General features: G+C 30.8%; 3 protein-coding genes across 7 annotated transcripts; 2 read left to right on the forward strand and 1 right to left on the reverse strand.

Annotated features, from left to right (window-relative positions):
- The first annotated feature begins 6,338 nt into the window (after positions 1-6,338).
- LOC116431114 (Coiled-coil domain containing 56) lies at positions 6,339-7,393 on the forward strand. Of its 5 annotated transcripts, none has more exons than XM_031986104.2 (3): positions 6,339-6,485; positions 6,830-6,926; positions 7,001-7,393. In XM_031986104.2, the coding sequence occupies exon 3, from the start codon at positions 7,021-7,023 to the stop codon at positions 7,273-7,275; it is 255 nt and encodes an 84-aa protein (XP_031841964.1). In that variant the 5' UTR covers positions 6,339-6,485; positions 6,830-6,926; positions 7,001-7,020; the 3' UTR covers positions 7,276-7,393. The 5 variants fall into 5 exon arrangements, with proteins under 5 accessions (XP_031841964.1, XP_031841961.1, XP_031841965.1 ...); XM_031986101.2 differs by having other exon boundaries at positions 6,830-6,919; XM_031986105.2 differs by having other exon boundaries at positions 6,388-6,485; positions 6,818-6,926.
- Positions 7,275-9,428, forward strand: mtTFB1 (mitochondrial transcription factor B1). The gene is made up of 3 exons (XM_031986099.2): positions 7,275-8,061; positions 8,150-8,303; positions 8,398-9,428. Exons 1-3 carry the CDS (start codon positions 7,428-7,430, stop codon positions 8,639-8,641), a joined length of 1,032 nt encoding a protein of 343 aa, XP_031841959.1. The 5' UTR covers positions 7,275-7,427; the 3' UTR covers positions 8,642-9,428.
- A 46-nt stretch (positions 9,429-9,474) lies between these two features.
- Positions 9,475-11,812, reverse strand: LOC116431115 (zinc finger CCCH domain-containing protein 15 homolog). Its single transcript, XM_031986106.2, has 7 exons — positions 11,583-11,812; positions 11,255-11,462; positions 10,634-10,872; positions 10,355-10,558; positions 10,095-10,269; positions 9,818-10,012; positions 9,475-9,744 (listed from the first exon to the last, which is right to left on the reverse strand). Exons 1-7 carry the CDS (start codon positions 11,649-11,651, stop codon positions 9,635-9,637), a joined length of 1,200 nt encoding a protein of 399 aa, XP_031841966.1. The 5' UTR covers positions 11,652-11,812; the 3' UTR covers positions 9,475-9,634.
- Positions 11,813-12,359: the final 547 nt, after the last annotated feature.

Here is a 12,359-nt window from a genome sequence, read left to right on the forward strand (position 1 = left end):
AGGCTGCCCGACTTGCACTGCCCGGGTCTCCTGTTTCTCCCACCGAGCAAACCAGCCGCCCCTCCGATTCCCGTTACTCCCGGCTCTCCTGCCTCTCCTGGCTCTCGCTCCTTACACCCTTGTATCCACCAGCCCCCGCCGCAGAACGTGCCTGCCGAAAAAGCTCGACTACTCTGCCCTACCTATCGCCCCCTATCAGCCTTCCTTCGCCCTCTTTGTACCGCCCACCCTCGAACGCTCCTAACTTCGTCCTTTTCCCACCTACGGCGATTCAACCCTTCCACCGTTTCGCAGGTTTCTATCCTTTGCCAGCCACCCTGCGCCGCCCCGCGCGCCGGCCTCCGGACGTCACACCGACTACGAACTTAGGAGCCGAAGTCTGAACGACGTCTTCCCTACTCCTTTTTCTTCCCGTTCGCGTTTTATTCTTTCCGCTAGCGAACAGCAACCAGCTCAAGGCGCAAGCCCGTCCTTCGGCTACCCAGCGAAGGAGAAGGGAAAAAGACCCGTCGGCCGACCGCTAGGAGGAATATCCTCGGGAGGACCCGAGGGATCCGTTGACGCACCTTATTTCGCGTGCGTTTCCACGCACGTGGACGCCGGAATAGGGTCGGCGGACGGGAGACCCGCGGCTCTCGGGGATGCCGAGGAAACTTTCTTTTCGGCCAGTACGGAACGATTTAAAGAGAATGGATTGATCACGCGTGGACGGGGTACGTTTTTTCTGTGTTGCTCGGGGAATCACGGAAATTCTTTTGCTAACTATTTTCTGGGTAAAATGAGCAGTGAGACTTATGGTGAAGATTTTTGGAACGGTTTGACATTACAACTACCAGACGGATCAAAAGGACCCATTCCTGATTTCTTCTTTTTACAATTATGAAAAACATAACAGATGTTTCTCTAAAAATTATTAAAGAAATCAATTCAGCAATACGTAAACTGAATTACAAATCAATTAAAATCTCAATAGATGCGCTCTTGGAATTTCTATAGAGGAATGTCAAAAAGTCCATTTATGTAACTACTCGGTAGTTTCAGTGTTAATGAAAATGAATGGTGTTTGTTATGCGTAGAAGTGAAAGAATATTTCGATATTATCGATATTCTACGCTTAAAATGAATTTATGATTACTGGTAATGGAGAATTTCTTCGTAGGAACGAAATCAACATTCACTGTGATTTAAAAAACTGTTTGTAACGGTTTTATTTTATTTTGACCATTAAAATATGTATTCTAAAACCGTTATAACAGTAATTATATCAAATTTACATTATATTAAGTAGTCACTAAAGTTACTATACTTTAAAATGTTTATTATATTAATCCCGTTAAAAATTTCTTGTACATTTCAAATAACAGTAGCCAGCTTCGATAACTCTTCCTCTCTTCCAGGACAAAGGTTGAATTCTACAACAAAGAAATGAAGGTTTCACGAAAGCAAACTAGTTACACACTCAATTTCTCTACTTCATCGAAATTTTTGAAGTATTGTCCTTTAAGGTTGCGTTGCATGGGACGGAACATATGATAGTCCGAAGGTGTGGCGTCTAAAGAATAGGCAGGGTAAGGAAAAACTTCCCATCCTACCTTGGATATAGTTTCGGCTACAGTTTCAATAACGTGCAACCTAGCATGACTTCCAATCGTTTCGCTACTACTAATGGACGGTTCCTTCTTCATTAATTCTTTATCTAATTTGATCAACTATTAGCTGTAACACCGAATGCTGAAAGTTCATTAGATTTTTGTAGTTTACAATAAACTGTACCTTTCCTAATCTATTATACGCAAAGAAGACTAACCTGTAGTATATCATGAAGCACTTAGTAATTGCAAAGATGATTTAGGATATTTATTTGACAACGCATATTTCATGTAAATAGCTTCCTTTACAGAACTTTAACCTTTCTGCAATCATTATATATATCTAATGTGCAGAAGGAACCTTGACTTCACGTGGTGAACTCTTTATCTTATAATTTTCCTCTTCATTGGGCTCAAAAGAGTTACTTCATTCTTAATAATTTCTCGGCAGAAAGCGTAACTGTACATTCAGTGTAAATTTACCGTAGAGTTTAATCATTCATGAAAACTGTTACCCTCCAGTCGACGTGAACCGAATAATACATTAATTAAATTCTATATTACATCTTTACCACTTATCTGACTCGATACCGTAAATCACAAGGTTGTATGATACAGTTTCTCGAAGTTATCATACCATAAATAACGAATTATTCAACGTAAAGAATAAACGATGTATCATAAATCGAGACTATAATTCGTTCCATAACAGCAACATAAAGAGAGATCGAGAATACCGTGGACCCCTCCTATAGATTCAATGCATAATCGGTGAACATCGCGAAAGTGTCGTTGACTGATCGATTCCCATAGAGACATGAACTTCCCTGCTGGGTAGTCCAAGCTAGGCTCAAGACTTTATCGTAATATTCTATCCTACTGTGAAAAACAAGGAGAGGAACCGAGAGCACCCCGATCATAAGTACAACCGATGAACCGATCACGTTTCGAGATGTTTTGGCCGATATACCTTGAAATTGCCTTCTGTCGGAAGGGTTGCGGAAAGACGAGGGAGCGACAGAATTTCGGTCAGAGGGTGGGTCCACGGTCTACGAAGAGAAACAAACCGTTGCATCTCGAAGATCAATTTATTGGAAAATATCTGGCAGGAAAAGCGGGTGAAGGTAACGTGAAAAACGACGACCGAAATGGGTTTTTCAGTAGTGTTGCTTGTTGTCTACCGAAAATACAAACTCGCGGCGTATTACACATGGCCCTCCTGCTGACCCGCTGGGTAAACTGACGCGTTTGGTGTACTATATGAGGAAGAGTTAGAACGTGGTGGTCTCGCCGATGCGGTATATCGATCAATTCCGTGCAAACAGTCGACACATGCAACAGTTTCTCTCCGCAAGGTAAAAAAGTGTCCGCGAAAAAACTCTTCGCCCCCGGCCGGCCGATAAAATTTTTTATGCAGCACACATTCCAAATACTTTCTTGGTAAATTGAAAAATTATTATTAATACATGCCTTAAATTCTCCGCGTAGACGACGTCGTTTGCTTTACCGTTCATTAAAAAGAATAACCGTCACGGTTAACGGAATACAGCGTTATTAAATATTCAGGTTTCATCCGACGGATTACGCGAAGTTACTGCATTTGTGTATTACATGTGTATTCGAAATTTTAATTAAAGGAATCCTTTAAATGAAATTATTGTGATAAACCGATGTTATGAAATATTCTCTAGCCTGTAAAGAAAAGATTTTTATATAATGAAAAAGATTTTCTATTAAACTTAATTTTATAAACTGTAGACTGTGACAGTTTCATAGGTCGGTTTTATTGAAAATAAATTGTTTTTTTAGAGTTAAACACGTGAGAAGGAGATTGATAAGATTGGCACTTGCTGAATCAAACATAATCTAATCAAATCAAATCTACGGAATATTTTCAGTATCAAATACAAATATGATAAATATGAAAATATCCTAAAGTATAAATTTCTAACGTTCCACAGAGAACATTCTTAATGATTAAACATTTTAAAGTGTGGTTTCAATTACATGTGAAGTGAATGTTGTTTTTTATTATGATTTTATATTATTCTCATAGGTATTATCCCTTAGCACTCCAGATAGTTTTGTAATCTATCAGCAACTGTACGAAATTTGGATGTGTGGAAAATCGAATAATTTTAGGGTAGTTTCTTTAAGATTCATTAAAATATTTAATATTTTAACTGGTGCGATATTGGAGCCTACAGAGTTCAAAGGGTTATTTAATACTGAGAAAGATTTGCTTACAAAAACATAGAATACTTTAATACTTCAAATGATTCTAATGGCGGAATCATTTTGGTACAAATACATTGTTGGCATCAACTTTCTCTAGTTGTTAATTAATCAATGTTGGCAATACGCATACGCTACTGAGTTCAGAATTTCATTACCAATCTTAAAGCATTTCCTAAGGCATGTTTACGTTAGCCCTCAAGCAGTACTTTATTTAACATTGGTAGCACGGTTCACAGAATCCACAAAATTCACTAAATTGCCTAAGGGTCTGTTTAAGTCTATCTCGTAAATTAACTGTAACAAATTTTAAAGCTGTTGATCTCTATGAATTATTGTGTTGAATAATACTATGCATCTGTTGCACATCATTGAAAGTATTAAACAATTGAATTAATCGCCTGTTCATTACACTCTTTCAGGGGAAAATATTTCTGATTTTTTAAAGCGTAATATTTCGAATTTTGTTTGAAATATGAAATAGTTGTATACTAGCAGTCTTATGGAACGTAAACACTGGGAAAGTAAATATCTGTGAAACTTGGTTATACGTTAAAACTGCCAGTGTTAAAACCACGTGTTTTAGATCACGCTGCGGTTTAGCTCGTGTCTGTTCTGTCATGAAACAATAACCATCAGACATATACTGTCGAAATATCAGCGGTCAATTGATAAATACTTTCGTCGTTGGACACATCTATGTTCTCTCCGATTTTAGGTGGCTGACTATTTTTTACATACACAATGGTCTGCAACCAGTGATATAACCGGAAAAAGGACAATGTTATATGAAAAATTAGGTAAAAAAATATAGAATGATTTTTTCAGGAAAATCCGGTTTGAATACTGCAATGCATTTTTTCTTCATTCTTTGAACGGTATACTTATAAAATTTTACTAACACATATCACGGTCATTTACCTAATTTAATAAATATAAAATTTATCCATATTTTCTTAGTATCATTTTTGAGAAATAATAAACGTATTTAGTAAGAACTATTAAAACGTAATATAATATTTCCTTTATTTGAAGCTAATTGGTAGATTCCATCTTAGTCGTCAGTAATTCGCAACAGTAATATTTAGAAATTACGAAGGAAATTGAGGCAACTAAAACTGTGTGATTACGCCAGAACGTCACGAAGCTGCCTCAGGTGCAAATAGATAGCGGTTACGGTGTGACACTAAATGCCCCTGTTGGCTACGCCTAACTCTTTACATAAAATATAGCAGATGAAATCACAAAGTAAACTAATAATGTGAGTGAAAACGCTAATAACACGCTCCAATAGTGTACAATTCTATATATGACTATCCAATCTTAAAGATTGAATATAAAACGAAAATAAATTCTTAATACAAGATTTTTTTCTCGGAAAAATGAAATTTTAGTGTTAATCAAGTAATATTACTACTTGTGAACATTAAAAGTAGAATGACTGAATCAAACATGGTCATATCAATAACCTTTTTTATATTTTTATTTTGAAAATCACCTTTAAGATAAGTATTTTCTCAACAAATATTATAAAAATTTATTAATTATTAAATTTTTTACGAAACAGTCATTTATATTCATAATGTATTGATGTACAATTTTTAATTACGTATCAATTAATATGTAGTACATCCATAAAATCTATTTTAATAAGGGTATGTAGTTTAGTGCAAATTATTAATTGAACAATTAAATTGGACATGGCGCTTGTTAATTAAAATAAAAATCTTAGATAAAAATATTACTGACCGGCATTAATTGAGAGACCGACGGAAAAGACGAAAGATATTAATATAAAATCTGTGGAAATGATCATCAGTTGTTAATTAAATTAATTACCTACATTTCAATGTGACCGCCAACTAACTTCAAAATCTATTTCTCTGATACAGTGTATTTTCTAACTTCACTATATTATTTTAACTGTTATACCTTTATTCGCTAATCCCTAGCAACTATCTGAGATTGTAAGATACATAAAACTTAATTGAATAATATACAATTATTTTCCATACAAGTAAAGTAATATCGTATTATAATACAGTTAATGATTGATAGAATAATTAATCATATTTTATCATTTTTATCATAATTTTTTATAAAAAATTCTTGGACCATCTATAATATCTTTTATTTTAACAATCTATTATGTTTTCACTTACAATTTATTATGTTAATAATTGTTCCATTTCATACGAAGACAAGATTGCTGATTTAAATTATTATACACGATTTGTATTTGAATTAAATTATAATATACAAATAAACTTGTATATCCATAGAATAATTTATTAAATTCAATAATTACCGTTTAAATAATTACTATAATAACATATAGAAGAATAATATTGAAAGTATAATATTAAGAGAAAACGAGGTACAAAATTGTATTTGATAATAAAGTTTTTATGAAATTATATAATATTAACGATTATAAATTCTTACAAAATTTAGTAATATTCAAAATGAAACACTTTTGTTTTCTGTTTCTTTTTGAAAATATTATATAGTATTGTAATATAGAAATGTAAGCAGTACACTATTTAAAACTCGAATCTTTTATTTCGTATTATGTTTCATTACATTAGAAGCACGTGTGTTCTATACTTCGGTTTAGCTTGTTTCAGTAAGAACAGTTTTGTTTCATTTACAAATTAGAAGGTAATTACGTAAGGTCTTTTATGAATATAGTTACTAAAATAATTCTGTAATACAGTTATTCTATATAACATAATTTGTGTGATTATTTAACGTTTTATTGAATTTAATTTTTCAATTTTCTTAATATAACCTTAATACAGTTGGTAAAAATAGCGTAATATAACTACGTCCCTATATTTTCAAATACAAATTACCAACGATTATTTGTATACAATGATGTAGATCATTAAAAAATCAAAAGTAGAATAACAAAATACAATAAATATAATATAAATTCTTTTAATTTGAATCTATTTGAAGGTTATAAAAATGTATTTGTAATACATTTTGAGTTTTTCTGTTAGAAACAACAACCTAAAATATTAAATACTGTTGGAGATAATTCAATTGATCATAACATCATTTGAAAGAAAATACTGCGAAGATGAATCCTGGTGAATGGCAAGCTTAATAATACCTTAATTAACATTTTCAAAAAAAGTTTTAACTTTTCTAATAATTCATTTTACTTACAGCTAATAAAGATAGTGACCTCATGTCACCAGTTAAAAAGGAGCAATTAAAACCTGTAGACTATCTGCATTTGAAACAAGCAGAGGCAATAAATGTTAACAGATTAATTAAGCATAAAGCTCTTCGTAAAAGGGTTAATACTGCTGGCGTGTGCCTAGGACTTTTCAGTTTTTCAATTTATCTTTACACTATATATGCCGTAAAACAAGAAACTTTTTTGGATGACTTTAATGAACCTGAAACAATATTAATCGATGCACCTAATGCACAGAAGTAATATGTTTTTGAAATACGTATTATTTTATACCTTGTGTGTTAGAAAAATAGAAGTTATTTAAGCAAATATATTGTAAATTATATTAAACAGTTATAAATAAATCACATTAAACTTACAATCATTATTGAAGTTTGCCATAAAATCGAAGAAAAATGTCAAGAGTTCTAAGATTACCTCCTCTTCCAACAATAAGAGATATATTAAAATTATATAATGTATCTGCAATGAAGAGACTTTCACAAAATTTTATTTTAGATGAAAAGTTATCAAATAAAATAGTAAAAAAGGCAGGATATCTTCCAGGAAGTTATGTATTAGAAGTTGGACCTGGTCCTGGTGCATTAACTAGATCAATTTTAAGACATTCTCCAGAAAAATTAATTGTTATAGAAAAAGACACACGATTTAAACCGGTGTTGGAAATGCTAACTGATGCTTATGCAGCAGTTAATGGCAAAATGGATGTTATTTATGATGATATCATGAAAGTAGATTTAACTAATTTATTTCCTGAAAGTGTTGCAAATGCTTGGGATGGGGCAGCTCCAAAAATTTACATAATTGGTAATTTACCATTTAATGTATCGACACCCCTAATAATTAAATGGATCCAAGCAATTTCTGAAAAGAAAAGTCTTTGGATGTATGGTAGGACTAGAATGACATTGACATTTCAAAAAGAAGTTGCAGAGCGTTTAGTAGCTGAACCATTAAATCATCAAAGATGTAGATTATCTATAGTGGCACAAGCTTGGACACAACCAATACTACGTTTTATTATACCAGGTACATTAATATTTCTAATTTTCATTTTAAAATAAATATATGTTTCATTAATACGCTGTTTTTATTTTATCCATTCTTTAAATTTGAGGTTCTGCATTTCTTCCCAAGCCACAAGTTGATGTTGGTGTGGTAACATTTGTACCTCTAGTTACTCCACGTACAAAACATGAACATGACATTTTTACTAAAGTAACTCGTCACATTTTTAGTTTTCGTCAGAAACATAGTGTGAAAGGCATTGGGTAAGTATAGTTTATGTAAAAATTTTATTGTTATAACTTAGAAATGTACAAACCTTTTATGAATTAATACTAAACGTTTTTATTTCATTTATAGAACATTATTTCCACTAGAACGTCGTAAAGAATTAGGTGAAATAATGTATAAACTTGCTGATTTAAATCCTAAAATAAGACCAATGCAACTGACAGTGGAAGAAATTGACAGACTTGTTAGTGCTTATAAATACTTATTAGAAAAACATCCAGAACTTAAATTGTATGAGTATCGAGCATCTCGCCGAATATTAGGACTATCAAAGATAAAGGATGTAGAATTAATGGAATCTGAAACATTATAATTTGATTAATGATCTGTGCATCGGTATATAATAAAATAAACCTCACATTCTTTACATAAGGTATAGTTTAGGTTTAAATTGAAATATTCCTCTCCTAAAATATAAATATATATTCAAAAAAGTATTTACAAGCGTAAAAGTATATATCATTTTACTATTTGATAAATCTATAGATTACAGACTATAAGTAAATCACATAAAATCCAATTCACTCATTCTCATAAAATTTTATTGTAATTATATATAAGTTTTTTTTAGTAAGTTTCATGAATTTATGTTTATTTAAAATTGTTTAATTTCGGAGGAACTAAGATAATTTGTGTCTGTTATTCATATTTTAGAAAATAATAAATGTAGTAATGTACAACAAGTTTTGTATATCTACTTTTATTCATGCATGCTACGTATATAAAGATAATGCATACTTGTAAAAGATAAAATAAATTTAAATCTGTAAATTTATTAATATTCATAATATTCAATCGTAGAATATATTTTGTTTCACCTGCCAGTCTCGTTAACTGTATTAAAGTGCTATTTTAATTATTGCTTTAGAAATTATATTATAACAAATAAATTCTGCTAAAACCTTTAATGGTTTTATTAACTACTTTTATAATAATGATGTAATCGTGTTCGTTTTTGCTTTTTCAAGGTAATAAGTGCTGAAACAGTTTACGAATATAATAAAAACTGATAAACTATACTTTTAATCATTAAAAAAAAAAGGATAATTACATTTAAATACATTAAACTTTTAAATGAAAGTGATTTGCACGAGACCAGCTCTTTATATATACATTATAAGTAAATATATTCGCAAGTAGAATGTAAATAACAATGTACAAGGCAGCACACTTGAAACTAGTAGTGAAAATATGAATAATGTTGACAATATATATATATATAAATCATATATACATATACATATTGTCAGAGTATAGATAAATGAAGACACACAGTAAGGGACAGTAGTTAAATAAAATATTTAGATCACTCTTCTAAATCCAAGTCTTCTAATTCCTCTTCTAAACCTTCCAAATCTTCTTCCATGAATAGATTTTCATTAATTGCTAATGCAACTGCACCTTCACCTACAGTGACTATTATAAAAACATATGATTATTCCTAAGAATTAATGTTATTCTCAAGTAATTCTAAATATTGAATACTTACCAGAGGAGTTTTCCTTATCTTCACTGGCATTATTTTTTAATCGATCTGTACTAGCCACAGTTATTCCATTAGTATCAATTTCACTGGCTTCAAATGCAAGCCTATCCATATCAAGCTCTCTATACTCAATCTTTTCCTCATCCTCCTCTTCATCGCGGACATAACTAGATATTGCTTCATCCCCATCATCAATGCCTAGAAAATATAATAAATGTAAACTTTCTTATAACTATTCTGTAAAGTTTAGGAATGTAACACAAAATAATGATGAACGTACCATCTCCAACTGCAAGATCAGGATTGAAATAAAACATTTCTCTGCCAGATATACCAACTTGACGACCCGCTTTATAATCATTTCGTCTTCTTTCTTCTTCTTTAATTGCTTGCTCTTTCTTTTCCTTTAATTTTCTTTTTTTCCATGCCAAAAATGTTTCTAGTGTTATTTTAGTCTGTTAAAATGTATAAGATATTAATACATATTTCATAACACTTATGCAGGAACAATATTATACAAATTATAATAAGAAATCATACTTGACTTGGTCCTAAATTAGCACGTTCTTTTTCAATTAAATCCTCCAAAGAAATTTCATCCTTTTTGTCTTCTTTCTTTTTATCCTTTTTGAGTACAAACCCAGGAGGTAACGCATGCCTATAAATACACTTTTGCCCTGAGGGACATTCCCAAAACCACCCATATTTCGCCTTTTCTACTGCTTCCAAAAAATGTTTACAAATCTAAAATTCAAATAATATTGTTTGTTTAATTATAAAAAAAAAGGTAATGTCTTTACATCATAAATGTGTACTTACAATATCAGTAGTTGGACGATTACCACTGCCATGTTTTTTTTCTACAACTTCTTTTAATTTATCCTCATCCCATTTATCCATAGTATCGGTTTCTTTATCATCATCTCTCATATCACAATATAACGAACGCTTTTCTGCTTTTCTCTCTACACTTAAATCGTGTGAGAACTTGCATTTGTCTCCTTTTGTACATTGTCCTTGTTTGAAAAATGCACATACTACTGATTTGGGATCAGTCCCTATAAATTTAAATAATGTAATATCTATAGTTTGTATGGTTGTATAATCCAATGCTATGCAAGCATTAGTGAATGTCATAATGGATGCAGAATTATTTGCAGCACAACTAAAAAGAAGATTATTATTTATGCAAAAACAAGAAACATTAACTACAAATTATTTTTACTCGATATATTCTTAATTTCCATTCTTTTTGAAATAAGTTCTACAAATAAATTATAGTTTACATTATTAATTTCCTTTTATATTAAAAATCATCTTATTTTTGGATATATCAATGATAATAAAGTTATATGTAAATATACATTGTTTTTAGAAAATTATTAATAACTACATTATTATTCAATTAGATCTTGGCAATAATTGTACTTTATGTATTACCTTTATCTATTTTTTGTAATTGAACAGGTTTAAATATAAGAGCTAACTCTTTTTGCTCCTTCAATTTTTTTTCTTTTTCAAGTTTTTTAACATTAGGATCTTCTAATTTTCGTGGATTTACACCACCTGATTTTACCTGCTTCTCTACTTGCTGAATGAATTTTTGTTGTTTGGCACCCTTTTTATTTTTTATACCGAAAGTTTTATCCTATGAAAGAAGAAGAGTTTTATATGAAAAAATATTAGACACAAGTGTACACGTGCAGCTATATACAAAAATATGGTACGTATTTTAGGTTAACAACATAAAATTATTTTATTTAAATACCTCAATAACTTTTTCTTTTTTTTTCTGTTCCGCTTTTTTACTAGGAGCAGGTGCCTTTTTGGGTGGCATTTCATTCACTTTTTAGTATTTAAAAGTGTTCAATACAGAAAATACAATAACAAAATTTACAAATCCAGAGAAATCTCACTTCCAACTGTGGAACAATTGAGTGCCCAAATTGGTAAGCATGAATGTATAGTGATGGAAGAAACCAAAAAATATATCACGTCTACAGATATATTGCATACTCAATTTGCTTAATATAACATCCAAATCAATAACAAATCTTTATTTACGAATATCTCTTTTAAAAACTGAATTTTTATTACTAAAGTACTATTTAGAAAAATATATTTATAGAATACAAGTCATCTAGTAAGAATATATTTAATTTACTTACGCATTTATAATTCATACAATGGAATGTAATTAGCTACAAGTACATATAATCATAATCTTTTTCAACATATAAGTTTACTTTACTATACAAGTAAATGAGAGTATCTTATTGATGATTTATTTATGAATATGTAAAATACCTTTTTTAATTTATGGTTGAATATATATATATATATACGCAGGCATCAAATATACCCTTCAACAATGCATTTGCAATTATATTTTTAAACAAAATAAGTGTACACTTCAGCAATGTTTGTAAAAAAATTAAACACATTCCTATCTATGTTATGCTATTCCGTGGCATGAATCGCATCATGTAACACATATATATTTACTTATATCGTATTTAACATTCTATAAAAATAGGAATAGAAT

Source organism: Nomia melanderi, chromosome 2, assembly GCF_051020985.1.
Source record: "Nomia melanderi isolate GNS246 chromosome 2, iyNomMela1, whole genome shotgun sequence".
Classification (NCBI taxonomy): Eukaryota; Metazoa; Arthropoda; class Insecta; order Hymenoptera; family Halictidae; genus Nomia; species Nomia melanderi.